At 41.8% G+C, this 16,625-nt stretch overlaps 1 protein-coding gene and 2 long non-coding RNA genes across 3 annotated transcripts; 2 read left to right on the top strand and 1 right to left on the bottom strand.

Moving 5' to 3' along the window:
- The first annotated feature begins 867 nt into the window (after positions 1–867).
- On the top strand, positions 868–6,237 carry LOC146656892 (uncharacterized). Its single transcript, XR_014913975.1, has 3 exons — positions 868–2,948; positions 3,058–3,265; positions 4,244–6,237. It is a non-coding gene; the product is annotated as an uncharacterized LOC146656892 (long non-coding RNA).
- Positions 6,238–7,026: 789 nt separating this feature from the next.
- On the bottom strand, positions 7,027–10,263 carry LOC146656893 (uncharacterized). Its single transcript, XM_085424681.1, has 3 exons — positions 9,148–10,263; positions 8,686–9,002; positions 7,027–8,477 (listed from the first exon to the last, which is right to left on the bottom strand). Exons 1-3 carry the CDS (start codon positions 9,783–9,785, stop codon positions 8,122–8,124), a joined length of 1,311 nt encoding a protein of 436 aa, XP_085280807.1. The 5' UTR covers positions 9,786–10,263; the 3' UTR covers positions 7,027–8,121.
- Positions 10,264–13,868: 3,605 nt separating this feature from the next.
- Positions 13,869–16,135, top strand: LOC146656894 (uncharacterized). Its single transcript, XR_014914188.1, has 3 exons — positions 13,869–14,772; positions 15,721–15,755; positions 15,992–16,135. It is a non-coding gene; the product is annotated as an uncharacterized LOC146656894 (long non-coding RNA).
- The last annotated feature ends 490 nt before the right edge of the window (positions 16,136–16,625 follow it).

Here is a 16,625-nt window from a genome sequence, read left to right on the forward strand (position 1 = left end):
TAGAGGGTGTGGGGGGGCCACAGCCCCGTCCTCCAGGGCATGAAGCAGGTATGGAGGAGATCAAAACTCCAGACATCCAGAGGCCCCCAGAACACAAGAGACCAAGGAAGACCAACAGAGGGGCAGCCGCGCCACTGTCCCAGAAAGAGCTGAGGAGAGTCCCAGATGAGGGCTCACTCAGCAGCCGCGGAGCAGAAGCCAGGGGGAGTTGCAGTGACGCGCCCGTGAGCTCCGCCGGCAGCCAGCCGTGCCTGAGTGACCGAGCCCCAGGCCGAGAGGCCGGGGGCACCCCACCTCCGAAGTGGCCCGAGCGAGCCCCAGGCTCCAGGCCCCGATAAGCGGCCGCCAAGGAGTGAGCCGGTGTGTACCTGGACGCCCATCCCCGGACACAAAGAACCACCAACGCACCGATGTCTGAGGGAGTCCGCCACTGGCAGGGGAAGTGGTGGTAGGGGGAGATAGGCCTCCAAACCTTGGAGGGCCTGAGATGTCCCCAGAGAGGTGGCGCCTGACACCCAACCTGACATATAGACACAGAAATACAGGCACACACATATACAAACATCCATTCCCACCCTCATGCTCTCATATGCACTTACTCCACACTCAACCAACGTGGAGACAGACATAAAGAGACGCTGTACACACGATCACACTCCCCAAGCATACCCTACAAACCGGGTCTAGGTACCCTTGCCCCTGGAGGGGGAACTGCACCCAGACCCAGGTGGTATTACCCTTTTCCCTGCGGTGGGGGGAGGCAGACCGCCCCGACTCCGCAGCAGCAGGGAGGCCCCACACCCCAGACCGCAGTCGGACGGCCAACTCCTCCTCCTAGCCCCCCCCCCCCCCCCCCCGCTCCAGCAGGTCGCAGAGAATGGGGGTGAGAGAAGACTCCAAACCTCCCTCCACCCGCTCATTGTAGTGTTGATGCATGTGTGTTCTAAGGTGCATTTAAAACCCAGGAGGGCATGGAGCTACCTGCCAGAGAGCAGCAGGTAAGCGCATGGTCCCTCCTGCTAGCCCTCAATGTCTACCGGTATGTGTATTTAACCTTGAGAGCACTTTGTTACTAGCGGCCTGTCACAAAAACACATTTTGTATAGTGTTTTTTTATTATCTTGTTAATAAAATGTATACAAATGTGTGTGATTAATCACAATGTGTTAGTGTGTAATCACCCTGAGACATGCATGCCTGTCTGTAAGAGTCAGATCTAAAGCCACTTGTGATTTGGAGATGCAGCCTGCAGATTCTGTCCAGATTATCCCAGCTCTCTTCACTATATATCCAGGCTTCACTTATCAAATCTGTAAAATTCAAGGCTGGTCCTTAAAAGTTCCCAACAATGCAAAAACTGCATAGCCACACAAGTCCCAGCGTTTCCCACCGCAGCAGCTGTGAAACGAAAGAGGAGAAAGGATGAATGAGTGTTTGCTTATCGGCTCTCCGCTCTCCCCCAAGCTGGCGTTGTTCTTGGTAGCCATGACAACGGAGATAGTCCCAGCTTTGTAAATACAGGCCCCAACACCCCAAAAAAGAAAAGAAAAGGATTGGGATTCCCTGCGCAGACCAGGAATCCCCCTAGCAGACTGAAGACACAGATAGGACCTGAACTCAGTGAGCGTGTTCGAGCCGAGGCTCGAACCAGGGCCTGTCTGTGCTTCAAGTTGCCAGGGGCCGGTAAGTGTTCTGCGCCACCTGCCCGCCGTGGAAGCCGTGCAAATTTGCTATATTTGACTTCTCTGAATATAAATTATTTTTGAAAAGGAAAACTAATAATTTTAATGTGAGGCAAAACATGTATGGTGCTCGATAAAGATGACACGCCGACTCACTTCTTCTTCTTTCTTTTTTTTGCAAAGTTTGTTTTCATATTAAACCAGTGTCAGTGACGTCATTCTATGCGACTACCACAGTAAAGGAAAAGCCTGGATCTGTACATCTTTTTCTTTTATTTTTGTTGTCTAAAACACAAAAATCGCGAAACAGTCAGCTCACAAAGTTGCAGGTTGGTGGCAATTTGGCAGAACAGCCAATGACTTAAAACATTTAAGTGCATATATCTTGCCACAAGACATGTGCGCTAAGCTAGCCAAATTAGTTTCTGTTAGCGAATCAAGTTCAAGCTCCTCACATATCATCATCCAGGGTACAGTCATATGCTCATGAGGAGATCCCACGCAGGTAACACTACGGCAGTGCAACAAGTTAAATATGCACACATTTTAAGCTATTTCCTAATATCTAACCATTATGATCAATGTTTGCCTGCAACCGACACAACCAACACAAATGTCATTGAAAAAAACAAAACCCTGTGATCACATGTTTCTGTTTTTCTAGAACAGAAGAAGCACAATTTAAAAAGCCAGTAGTAATAAACCTTTGTTGTTACTGCATGATTCGAATGAAGTACCTGAAGTCTGGCTGGAATAAGAAGTGGTAATCTGTGTACTGTGCTAGTGATCTGCATAATTCACCTCATCTGTTTGGATGGCAGAAGTCGGCTAACTACACAGCTAATTTCATCAGGCTGCTAATGAAACATCTAAAATGATAGATGGTTAACTACACAACGGAAGTAACAGCATTACAATCACTTGATTTAATTACATTTTCCCCCCAAACTTTTGATCCAAATTAGCAAAGTACTGCAGCCATCTGAACCTTCTAGGTGTTACATGTTACAGTGTTCCACTCTGGCCAGCTTTGAAAATGGAAAACTCTTTGCGTGGTTTACTCGGTTCTGTAAATAAGGCTCCTTTCATTTGTGAGACTGTATTCCACAGCCAGTTGTCTTCTCTCCCCTTTGGTCCGCCCTTACAAGGTGAAGGTGCTGCCCACCCATGATACCAGCAAGGTGCGTGCAAGTGGATCCGGCCTTAACACCACTGGAGCGCCCACCTCTCTGCCAGTGAAGGTCACCATTGATGCCAAAGATGCAGGTGAGGGACTGCTGGCAGTGCAGATCACTGTGAGTGCATGAACGTGGACCACACAATAATGTATTCAAAGCATTGATATTTAGGTAACAGTTTTTGTTTTCTCCTGAAGGACCCAGAGGGGAAGCCCAAGAAGCAGATATCTGTGACAGCCATGATGGGACCTACCTGGTGTTTTATGTGCCAGACATGACTGACAGATACACCACTCTCATTAAGTACGGAGGAGACAAGATCCCTTATTCACCCTACTGAATCAGGGCTCTGCCCACCGGAGATGCCAGCAAGTGCACTGTCACTGAATGTTGTCCAGTGGCCAGGTAGGACTCACTTCCTTGGTTGCTTATACACTTTTAGTTTTCTTTGAAAACGGCCCTTTAAGTCACTTGATCCATGACTTGAGCGAGCACTCTCCATTTGTTCATTTGATAGTTATTGTAGAAAAGATAAGAAATGATGCTTTAGTCTTTTTGTAAATTATAGTCAAACATACAATAAACTGAGGTATTCCCTTTGGTTAACAGAGCAATCCGATAATAAAAGTGGACAAAGCACATCGAGTTGCCACAAATATCTTTGTATATTACGCAGTGGGGCAAAAAATGAGGTGACCAAATACTTCTTTTCCACCATAATTTGCAAATCAGTTCTTTAAAACTCGGACAAGTTAGAGGTATACCTATGATGAAAATGACAGGCCTCTCTCATATTTTTAAGTGGGAGAACTTGCACAATTGGTGGCTGACTAAATACTTTTTTGCCCCACTGTATTTGATCCTGTCTCCCTCAATACTATTTAATATCTAAATGCTTGATTCATCATATTATAACAAATGTGCTGTTGTAGCTACTGACAGTGAGTTTGATTCCATTTTTTCCATCTACCAAAGAGAAATAATATCTCTTAGTGGCAGGTGGATCACACGTTGATTCTAACACTTTGCATATGACTGGGTAGGATGAGCATTTTATAAGCGCTTGTGTGGTTTTTGTTTATTTAAGGAACTACATCAGTTTCCCTTGTATTTTAAATTTGAGTGAAGATCCTAAATTGGCCCCCACTCTTCACTTTGAGAAAAGGCTAATCTGTCTTATCCCCACATGAGCACAGTCAGATATAATACAGGCTTTCACTCAGGAGCAGGAAGGCTAAAGGCTGTTTAATGTTTGATCTAACTGTGTCAGACATTTGCGTTCTCACGTGCATGGACAATATCTTGAAAACTTCAGAGCTGCAGTGCATGTGTAAAAGTGGTTAGAAAGCAGTGCTTTAACACAGGTTTTGTCTCTTTGCGTAGCTGCTCGGTCCATCCAGACTCCCCTCGATATACAACAGTGATGCCAGCAACTCAAATACAAGCTCTCTCCAAGTGATTCCTTCATCATCAACATCTGCATCCATGATCCATTAGCTCAACAGCAACATCTGTCAGCTGTGCATCCAACTCGGGGGAATCGCCTGCTGTGCTCAGCCAGTGGGCCGCAATTTCTGTGCCTTGTTGATGGCCTCGCTGTATCCTGTGCTGGAGAAAGCTGGTGAGGAGACACTGCTGGTGAGCCAGGCGGCGCTGAGCTCCATGTAGGACATCAGTAAGGCCTGTGGATACACTTCCCTCAAGGAACTGATCAATGAGAACTCTGACTACCTGCTTAATGACATATCACTCAACCTTCAGAGGCTCAGCCAGCATCCACAGGTAGTTATGAGGTGTTTTTGTTTTTAGCCCAGAATGGACACAGAAATGAGTGCTGGAGGGTTTACCCGATTTCCTTCTTTGTCTGCTTAAGCCTGTGCGTCCCTTTCAGTAAGTGATTTGAATCCACCTGACATTCAGAAGGTCGTGGTAGAGCATATCGTACGAAGGCAAGATGTCAAACACATCCAGTCCCAGGTTAGACTCCGTACCTTCTCCGGTAAGGTTCCCAGACCTAACAACAAAACTGATTATGACACGTGGCGCACACAAATTAACCTGCTCCAAAATGACCCCAGCATGTCCCCGCTGCAAATATCCAGAAAGATCCATGAGAGCCTGCTCCCACCAGCAGCTGATATAGTTAAAATGTGTGACTCACAGGTGCTATAGCGTACGGCCACAGCTTCACTCTGAGCTCCATCTCCATAGAGTGCAGACAGTGATATCTGATACTCCTTAAGACACAGGACAACAGTTTATTGAGATATTGTATTTTTTATTTCATAATATGTACTCCAACAACTCAATAGTTCTTCCCCACCTGCCTCAGGTCGCCTCCACTTAGGGAGATCCACTTAATGAGGTAAGAAACATCATCATCATCTGCAGCTTCCCAGCGCACCGTGATGTCACTGTCTGAGAAATTAGTTATCCTAAGGTCTGAAGGAGGAGGCACCTTCACTAGAAGAAAAGAATAATGTGTATGGGAATTTTTTAAAAATGGGAAAGCTACATCTTTATATCTTTCATTATTAATAACATTTACAGTACTGTGCAAAAGTCATGAGCCACACGCTGAAGTATTTCATTGGACATTATCTGTTTTTTCCAATCCTTTTTAATCCAGTTCTTGTACCTGACCATTTTCTGAGTAATGTTTTTTGTTTGTTTGTTTGTGTAAACACTTGTTTGTTTGTTTGTTTGTTTGTTTGTTTGTTTGTTTGTTTGTTTGTTTGTTTGTTTGTTTGTTTGTTTGTTTGTTTGTTTGTTTGTTTGTTTGTTTGTTTGTTTGTTTGTTTGTTTGTTTGTTTGTTTGTTTGTTTGTGTAAACACTTTGCACTGACCATTATTGGAGAATTAAAAAGCACCTAATTCAAGGAATATGTGTACACATAACAGAAAACTTGGGAAAGAACCAATTTGAAATCTTTAAGCACTTTGTTACTAGCGGCCTGTCACAAAAACACATTTTGTATAGTGTTTTTTTTTAATCTTGTTAATAAAATGTATACAAATGTGTGTGATTAATCACAATGTGTTAGTGTGTAATCACCCTGAGACATGCATGCCTGTCTGTAAGAGTCAGATCTAAAGCCACTTCTTTTTTTCTTTTTTTCTTTTTTTTTTGCCTGTCCCGTTTGGCTCTTTTGCCATCAGAATTGTTGTCTAAAGGCAAAGAAAGATGCCCAACGGATTTACTTTACCAAATTGACCATCCCAGCCTTGCCTGACTGTTGGTCTGCTCCAAAACAAGCCCATAAGCAAGCTTTGAAATAATATGTTACAAAAGTGTGAAACTGCGACATGAAATTTGATTTGAAAATGAAATTCATCCTGATCAGGAGCTGTTATGATCTAAATGGTGTTCTAGATCCAGTAAGCATTCATTCAACTTGTATGCAGCAAAATTAAAAATAAGTTACCACATGTTGTTTTTTAATTTGGTAAATAATTGATAAAATGTTAAAAGTACTGGTCGTACCTTAGCCACATGTTTTTTCTGTGTCCTGAGCTACAAGGTTTCTGGACAGGGTATTTTGCTATTATGTCAACTGTTCTTGGGGTAACTCTTCATCCTTGTCCTCTGATTGCTGTATTTGGGATTCCTGTTCGCTCACTTACACTTGATTCCACACAAAAGGATATTATAGCCTTCACATCCCTATTAGCGAGACGTCTAATATTGTTGCATTGGAAGTCTGTTAAGTATCCTACTGTTTCCCGGTGGCTTGAAGATGTCATGTTTTTTTTAAAACTTGAAAAAATTAAATATACGTTGAGAGGTTGCACAGCCAAATTTTTTCACAAGTGGCAACCCTTTATCTCTTATTTTGCTAGTCTAGAGGTATTGCCTGTTTAAATCTACTTTTGTTACTGTTATATTCCTCTAATATGTTTGATGGTTGTGTTGATCTGTGTGGGACTGGGGGGCGTTGTGGTTTGTTTGTTTTATATATATATATATATATATATATATATATATATATATATATATATATATATATATATATATATATATATATATATATAAAGAAAAGACAGACGGAGTCAGACTCCTGCAGTATCTGAAGTGCTATATATATATATATATATATATATATACACATACACATACATATATATACACATACATATATATACACATACATATATATATATACACACACACACACTTAGGAAAATGAAGAAAGGTTGACTGTATTTCGGTAACTACTTACAGAAAAAGATTGATGAGCAGAAAAAAAGAAACAAACTTTAATTGTTTCTGATTAGAAGCTGTACAATCCGGACTGACTTTAACAAATGTGCTATAGGCTCACCTGGAAAATAGTGAGCTTTAAAAGACTGATTTTGTTCCAAAGGCTTGCACAGACCTCAACCAATCCTAAGGCTAATTAGCACGGCTAGAATTTTAAAAACATTTGTTAAATGATGTCATTGCTAACATATACCTGTTTTAGAGCATGGTGAGTAGCGAGAATGCAAAGTTATTGTTACCTCTAAAAAGAAAAATGTGAAGATGTGATATTAGCATGAGCTATATAGTATCTCCAAAAGTTGATTCTGTTCATCTGGACTTTACGTTTTGTGGGAAAAACGTTTCGTCACTCATCCAATTGACTTCTTCAGTCTCAGCTGACTGCAGGTTTCCCCAATCTTATAAACAGTGCATGTATATGGTTACCTGCCCCCTTGCAAAACTTTGCTAGACCCGTCCCTGCACAGTTACCAGCTGTCAGTAAAAAAGGATCCTGATGTTATTTGTCTCTCAGAAACAGTTCATAACTTCCCTTCAACTTATTCATGTCACCTAAAAGGTAAACCTGTTTCTCCATCACCTGTTCAGCTCTGATGATTCAGTAAGGACATCTCCTGGTTTCATCTTCACGTTTCCCTCTCACCATATATCCAAACCGATATCATGACCAGCAGCTGTTACAGCTGTGGCTCCAGCCAACATCAGCTGATACTAGAAAGTAATATTAAATAAATTCTAATAGCAGCTGATCAAGTTTTAACCTGCTGCTGTTGTTTAGAGCGACCACCGCTGGTTTCCTCTTTCTGGCTCGAAATGCGCGATAAACAAACAAGAGAGAAAAGCGATCAGCTGATCATTGATCAGTTTCATCATTTAAGTAGCAACAGGAGAGAGAGGGAGAGAGAATGGGAGAAGAAGAGGCAGCTGGCCACGTAAAGACACAGAAGAACTCCAGCTTTGTGTATTTTTTTTTCATTCAAGCTGGACATTCAAGCACACTTTACTTTCTGAACCTTTTGTTCAGTTTCAGCAAGAGCTGGTTTTCTAAATTAACAGAGGCAATCCGACTTCGTTTGGCTGTGAAGAGTAGACCAGCACAGCTAAAAAGTCGTTCACACGCAGCAGAAGCAGGCAGAGCTGTGTTCAGTTTAAGAGAGAGGTTTTTGATACCTGAGAAGGAGTGCAGCAGCTCCATGGTGTCTGTGGCACAAGCAAGGTAACCATCAAGCTCAACTGCACTTTGCAGCCTTCTGGAGATTGGTCTGGAGAAGAATTCATCTTCATCAGATGACTCTCTTTGCTGATCCTCACTCTCATGCTCTGTCGTTTCAAGATGTTGTTTGATGTATGTCAAGGCTGTAATTGCAAGTAGATAACACAATTTTGTTATTTAAATTTCAGTGATTATTCCTGAACACAAATTTAAAAACGGCAAATTCTCAAAAAGGATTGTTTAGTATTCGGGACAGACCATCAATAACTTACAATGTATTAGGTGAAATACTCACTTAAGCATGTGTTCAAATGTAAAAATACACAAAAATGGGATCACATGAATCCTTACCAGCCTCTGTTACATCTGCTCTGTCAGTCCAGGAAGTCTTGAACTTGGGTAAGAGGACTGCAGCTGCAGCCAACTCTGGATCCTCCATCATCGCTCCAAAACGCTTTTGAAGGCCATTTTGCAGGACTCTGATGAGTGGCACGCATGTCTTGCTTGATGTCTCCAGCCTGCTAAGTTTGAACAGTAGTTGTTGGATTACTGGCAGGAGCCATCCCATAAAGGAAGTGGACTCAGACTGAAGAATGTTTGAAGCTTTCACCAGTGGCTTCATGGTGGTACAGTACTCCCTAAGGAATGCAACTTCTGCAGGACTCAACCTGTAAGACACAACAACAAAACCCACCATGACTATAACAGGGATCTTCTGATTTAATATTAAGAGTCTGCTCACGTTTTTAACCATCCATTAAGGAAAATTCACAAAATTTGAAACCATATTGGTAGGTGTCCAATTTTACTCACATTTTCACCTTGAACTCCTCACAAATGCTCCTGATGGCATTTTCCCCCTTCTCATCAATGATGCGTATTATCCTTTCAATGGCAAGGTAGGTTGAATTCCATTGTGTTGCATTGGGACGAATGATCTGTAGCTCACACTTGTCCTCTACCACTTCATTAGCCAAATGAGATCGGCCAGTTTTGTTCCAAATGGCCTGGCATTTTGCAAAGCATGCACGGGAGAGCCTCTCGTAGGTTTCATTCATGCTCTCTGCTAGGGCAGCATCAGATGTTGCCACAAGGTTTAGCAGGTGACATGCACATCGCTGATGAGACGGGAGTTGATACTCCAAACCAGAGTCTTCATCAAGAATTGCACTTGCCTCATGGTAGTCAATATGGTCAGTCAGGTCAATAGTTTCTGGGTCTGTTTCATCTTCAGCTTCATCTGCATCATTTTGTGCCCCAAACAGTGGATCCAACTTTGTCAAGGCCTTCCACATATCAGTTGTGGTTCTTACAACTTTGCCTCTAATCTTGTATTGGCAATGGATATCATCAAGCGCACCAGCAAGCATGTCAAATGTGTGAGACCCTCTCAATCTTTTGCATGCTGGTGCTACAGATCTTCTTTCCAGGGACTCTTCCTCCAATGGCATGTGACTCCAAGGTAACTTTTCTGATGAGCTGACCAACAATCAGTAGTGGTAGCAACAAATTTGACTTTATCCAATGCTGCAACCAAAGTCATCTTCATGTGATCAGCAGCTTCACAGATTCTGGCACGGACAGTGGGTCTGGAGAGGACTTTGGCTTGAGGTTGTAATGTGGTAACCAATTCTTTGAAAGATGGCTGTTCTACCACTGCAAATGGCTGTAGACCCTCACATATGAAATTGATGACAAGCATGTCAACAGTTGCTTGTGGAACATGTTTGTTTGCAGCTCTCAACATCAGGTCTGGTAACTTGGCTTGTGTATTTGCTGAGAGCTTGTTTGGTGTGGCTGTGGCCTTTCGCTGACGAGATGTTGATGCCACAGTGATATTGTACTGCTCAATCTTCGATGGATGTTTCCTCTGTAGAGATAAATATTATCATACGTCAGGTTCATACATTACTTCATAACATCACTGTGATTAACACTACAGGAAAACATTTTTAAAACATCATTCAACTAGACATGAGCTAATCTTTGATTGTTTAGCATAGTATAAAAGAGTGGTGAATTTGGTCAAATCTTGCAGATATATTGCTGTATTTATTTACAAATGTAAACCAATTTTGAACGATCATTGCGAAAAACATGAATTTCTGTATACATTCCAAGTTCTGTAATCTGTATACTATCTGTAAAAAGAGTATTGACCAATGTATCAGTATCTAAATTTTTAAGTCCTTTTTATCAGTATCACCCTAAAGTTTTCAGTATTAGTCAGGTTCTAAAAATACTAAGAGAGCAAAATATGTGTATATAGCAAATGTAATTTAAGGAAAGGGATCACATACACAAAAATGCTGCCCATACAGCTAACAAATAAAAACAATCCACATTATGTTCTTTAAAAAAAAATATCATATTGGGAAACATATAACCCTACTGATTAAAACCCACGTCACTATGATAGACCTATATCAGGCCAATCCGGTTGTTCAGTGATGACGCCACGAATCCTACTTCCGGGTCTAAAGTAGTCTGCGTTTAATATGGCTTTTGTGTTGTTAACATGTTTAATGTTATGTATTTTCTTCTATTTGATCTCAAAAGAAAGGGAGGTCAACAGGGATCACTGACTGTCAGTGATCCCTGTTGACCTCCCTCGGCTTTTATTACCGCTAATCATTTATTTAAGCTCAGTTTTTAAAACCTTAGGATGTAACTACAGCCCAGCCCATGCAGCAGTATATGAATGACTAACCTCGTATTTTGGATGGATTATCTCAGTTGTTCTCCTCGCGTATAGGTGTAACGGAGAAACAGCCAATCAAATCGCAGCTTTTCGGGCATTGGAAAAAAATGGGTTTTTTTTTACACTGAACTGTCTGAGCGCGGGTTCGAGTCCTGGTTGGGACAAAGGTTGTGTTACATTATCAAAAGTTAAACACCATTTTCAATTTACTTATTGTGGATAACATTTATTTTTCACTTTGCTTTTAATTTTTATTTCATTATCATTTTATTTAGATTATATAGTGTTATGGCCTGTGGAGCAATTTTTCTGCATTACGTACCTATACTGTCATAACTCAGACTGTATCATGACAGTCTTGAGATGATACATACCAGACATATAGTCTACAATTATGCAGACATCCAACTTTTAATAAAAAGACTAAAGCTAAAACTATAATACAGATACATTCTGATGACATAGAAAATGATGCTTATACATAATTTAAACAAGGCATGTCTGTAATAAGTCATCTGTCTGCTTCCTGGTGGCTGTTAGTTTATATCTATTCATTTTCCAGCACAAACTCAGTACTGACATCATTACTTTATTCCAGTCATGCTCTTGCCAGCCTCCACTCTGCATGCTTTAAATCTGTTGCTCTTCTGCTTCTACCATTCTGTGTTTCAGATCCTCAGCTATGCAGCCCGCCTCCTCTCCTTTCTCCTCCTCACCGTGGTCACTCAGAACCCTGTCCCAGCCTCCATCTTCATCACTACCAGCATTTTGACTCTGGGGTGTGGCTTATGCAAAATCCTGTCACTGCTGAGATTTCTTCTGCTATGATGGGTCATTGGAGTCTAACTGCCTAACAGTTACATTTATTTCTGTATCTCAATAAATCATGTTCGGTTTTTCCACATGATCTCTCCTTATTGAACTGCTTTTGTAGATAAGCTTCAAGCCAGAAAGCAACAATACCTAAACCAAAAATATTATCATCAGAAGTGAGAAAGTGTCTGGACTATCTCCAGCTGTGTTGCATGTATTAAAGATAACTTCAGACACTGTCTGGTTGTCATGTCTGAAACAGGCTGTATAGTCACACAGATAAAAGACAGCAGTCATGTTTCTAATATTACAAATCAACCAGAAAGATTATAAAGATAAAAGCTGTGAGACCCCACTAGAGAAAGGATGGCTTGTTATCATTACATGAAGTGATTTAGAAATAATATGTAAGCTTTCAGGGCTGCACTCATAGCTTTTTAAAACTGATTACCTGATGGTGAGCACACACAGGTATATAAACATACAGGTGAACTCTAAGAGGTTATAAAGAAGAGAGCTGTGCTGCTATTTTTACAGAACACAATTTATTCACATTTTTATATTTACAATCAGTTTTTATTTATATAAACAAAATAAACATTACAAAAGTAGAACAAAACTATCTTATGTACAATATCAACAGTTTCTCCCCTATTTCCTCTTTTCTTCCACCCATCTTTGTCTCTCTGCCTCGTAGAAAGGAGACTCCTGAATCTCCTTCCAGGTGCTCTTGGCTCGTGAGCCAAAGCCAACCAGCTGATCATCCTCAGAGGCTTCTGCAGCAACACTCACTCTGCTGGTCTTGCAGTTCAGAAGAGTCTTTATCTCTGTAAAGCTGAGGGCATACTGTACAAATGAATGCAAGCTCTCCTTGCCATGCCCTTCTTCCACAGAGGTCCCTGCAGCCTCTTCCTTCTGGAGATCTTTGATCAGGTACATGGTGTACCCGACATCATTCCCCAGAAGCCACCGGAAAGATTTCCCTTTATACTTTCCAAACTGCAGAATGTACTCTCCCTGCACTTCCTTCATGTCAGACTCATCCCCTCCTCTCTGATAGATGACAGTCAGAGCATTCTGATGTACAACATCATCCCTCACAGGTGCAGACTTGTCCTGCAGTTTGGGGTCATTTTTAATCCGTCGAGCTTCTTTTGACGGGTCCTGGAGAAGGTATCCAAGTGGCCCCTTGCGGAACAACCACAGAGATTTTCCCTGGATATGGCGCAACTTTCTTCTGCATCTTGACAAGCAGTGAAAAAATAAACAATTATATTAAACAAAATTGATTCCAAACACAAACAAAGACATTTCAGGTTATAATCTTGCTGCTGGGTTTACACAGCAGGATGCAGGAGAACAATAACGAGACTCAATTTGAAAGAACATTGACAACATTTGGGATAAAAGTGTTTTTTCCTCCAGGTATAACAAACTGTTCTGTCTGTAAATAAAAACCTTTCATGGTTGAATGATTATTGGCATATCTGCAAAATTTGTGGTAACTGCTTAGTAGTCATGGCACATAAGAATTGCTGGTAGATTAACAACATATATGTATTTAAGCTATCGTGTTTATTCATACACGAGTGGGCATTGCTCATGTTAGAGATATCAAAACAGATTTTCGCATTGATAAGGTGACTGACCATTACAACATGAAAGCAATACATTTTCTTTTAAAGCAGGTTCAGTCATTTAGCATGTCATCTCATAACAAGACACTTATTGGTTATTTAATTGTACCACATTATAGTAATGTCAGTGTCACAGCAGTCGGAAACCTACAAAGTTTATTTAATGGCAAAACACGTCAATGAAACACGTAATTTATTTAAGGATCACGTTCATTCATTTTTTACCGTGCCACTTTACAACAGCAGATAAACTCCCACCGTCTTTAACTGAGCGATGGATGCTTCGTAAATGCAATCGCAACACGCCTATTACCTGTAATATACACCTGTAAATGTATTCTGTTTGGTTTACTGTTATTTCAAACGACGTTTCTTACCTTTGATCAATGAATGAGGAGCGTTGGGATGTGTTGCGAGCGTTGAGTTACTTGTTTTCTCTCCCGAAACGTAAAAGAGGAGATTTTTTAAAAGTGCCGCCGCATCTCAAACTCGTTACAGCGCCGGAAGACCGTAGTGGCCAAAAATATATTACATCCGTAGTGGTTTAGCACTACCATAGAGAATGAATGGGAAACGGTTTAGGCCGTTTAGCTAAACAATCCCAGGCTCCCGCGCGACAAACGTCACTGCTGTTTAGTTTTCTGTCTTCATTTATGTTGGAAGTGATAGCAGAGCTGTACGTTTTAACTTGTTTCCAAAACCCCGCAGTCAGGACATGTTATATTGTATTTAGATAGAAGCTAGCGAGCTAACTCCCTGCTAACTTCTAACTCCGTTAAATGTCATAAATTCCGTTTTCATGGATGCCTGGATGTTAAACTCAATTGTTACACCTGGTAGAGCAGAACGCTGATCATTTTATTAAAGATGAAAGACTTTAGACAGTTTTTCAACTCTCAGTAATGCCATAGTGATCGTTTGATATATGGACCTGCAGCGGAGTTTAGACCCAGACACGGCTAGTGACGTCAGACTGAACAATCGGATAGTTCTATCACGTGCACGTGTACACGTTGACAACCGTAACCATGGTCGCCGAGGGTATTTAAATGCTGCACAAGGTTCCAAACGTCCGTTTACACTTGCTCGTGGACTTGTTTCGACCTGCTCCAACCTCAGCCTGTGGAAAGCTAAGTTTTGCAAAACATTTTACTAAAAGCGGATTTAATTTGAGAGCACAACAAGTACTTCATCTGTGGATCGTTTGTACTTGTTTTTGTTTTTCAAGTTTGAAGATGGCTCGCCGTGGACCCGGACTCCCCGACTGTCACCTGGACTTCGCTGCAGGTACGTTTGAAAATTTCTTTAAATGTAAATTACTGTAATAATTTAACAAGTTCCAGTGTGAATATCAAGTTCTAACGTGATCAAATATGTGTATTCCAAGATTGTTTCCCGTAAATTGTTTGTATGTTTTAAATTTTCCGGGAGAGGTGTAGAAATTATTAACGACTGGTGTATGAATATGAAAAAAGGTGTTACTTTGATTTGAAGGCATCAAATTTGACACTTTTCTTTAAAATGAAATGGTTAAAAATAGCTTAATGGACTAAAATTTGTAAAATGCCCAAAAATCAGTTTCTGTGGTAACGGCATCTTCAAGATGTCATGGCGTCAGAACACGCAGGCGTAAACACACAGATCCAGGTCCCCTCCTGACATCCTTTTCTTCTCCGGATCAAAGGCTTTATTGACATAAACTATATTTTTTCTCTGCTGCAAAACACAAAGATAGCAGATAGCTTTTCTTCAAATTCTTTAATTCTCAATCGCTTTTGCAACTTTGTACTTTTGTATTACTTGCAGCAACAACTCCACCTCATTGTTAGTCCATTTAAAAAACTCGTCGCTTTTCCTTTTCATTTTCCTGCACGTTTCAAAGAGCCGGAAAGTAAATAAACGGCAGACAGAAATGAGGCAGGTCCAGTCACCTTGCGTTTCACGCATGCGCAGTACTGGAACGTAAGCGTTTTCGGCCGTTTCAATGTGGACACACAACTCTGTGAAAACGGTAGTTTGGACACGAGCATTTTCAGACAAAAACGCCTTTTTCAAATTGATCCGGGCTAGTGTGACGTAAGATCACAGGCCGTTCCAATGACGTCACCAATCACCACACTTCAAAGCACAAAGCCTGCGTTGTCACAGTAACGCATTCTGCGATAGGAGGTCATATATAGGAGTGAACTTGACTCTCACACAGCCTTAACTGTCTGCCTGTCCTCATGTCTGCAGTGCTGCTGTCTCCGGTCACCCTGCATGTTTCTAAGGTTAGTTTTCTCCATATTTATATTGTTCTTGTAGTTTTTGTCCTCTGGTTTTTGTCCTTGAGGTTTGAATATACATGTCAAATCAAATCAAATCACTTTTATTTTCACATCACATGTGCAGGTACATTGGTACAGTACATGTGAGTGAAATTAATGTTGAAGTTCCAGTTGTGAAGCTGAGGTGTCTATGAAGTGTTCAGCAGTCTGATGGCCTGATGGAAAAATCTGTCTCTCAGTCTGCTGGTACGGGACCGGATGCTGCAGAACCTCCTTCCTGTGGGAAGTAGTCGGAACAGTTTATGGCTGGGGTGACTGGAGTCCTTGATGATCCTCCCCGCTTTCCTCAGGCAGCGCTTCGTGTGTGTGTGTGTGTGTGTGTGTGTGTGTGTGTGTGTGTGTGTGTGTGTGTGTGTGTGTGTGTGTGTGTGTGTGTGTGTGTGTGTGTTGTACTCAGATTAGGTTTGAAGTGTCTGTGTGGTGCAGCTGGTCTGGTCTGTCTCTGTACAGTCGAGGCTGCACCCACCTATAAAAGGTGGAGGCTCGCCAGGACATGCACACCTCACAAGTTCCCGGCTCTCTCGACTCTGTTGAAGACGGGTTTCTTGGAGAAGGGGAGGGCAGTGAGGCACAGTCCCCCGTCCCCCGACGCCCCTCGCGATGCCCCTCCGTCTTCGACTAACCCTCTGCATAGGAGCCGTGAGAGCCAGGAACTTGTGAGTTTTGTATGTCCACTCAGGCATCCTTCATACCTGGTCTGTAGGAAGTTCCTGTCAGAAGGAGGGGGCACCGCGAGGGCGTCGAGGGGCGGAAGGCGGTGCCTTAGTGCCTTCCTCCTTCTGACATTGTAAAGGAACCCAGTTTTTTTAATGG

Source organism: Rhamphochromis longiceps, linkage group LG12, assembly GCF_057381845.1.
Source record: "Rhamphochromis longiceps isolate RC_006_pf linkage group LG12, R_longiceps_female_GT1.1, whole genome shotgun sequence".
Classification (NCBI taxonomy): Eukaryota; Metazoa; Chordata; class Actinopteri; order Cichliformes; family Cichlidae; genus Rhamphochromis; species Rhamphochromis longiceps.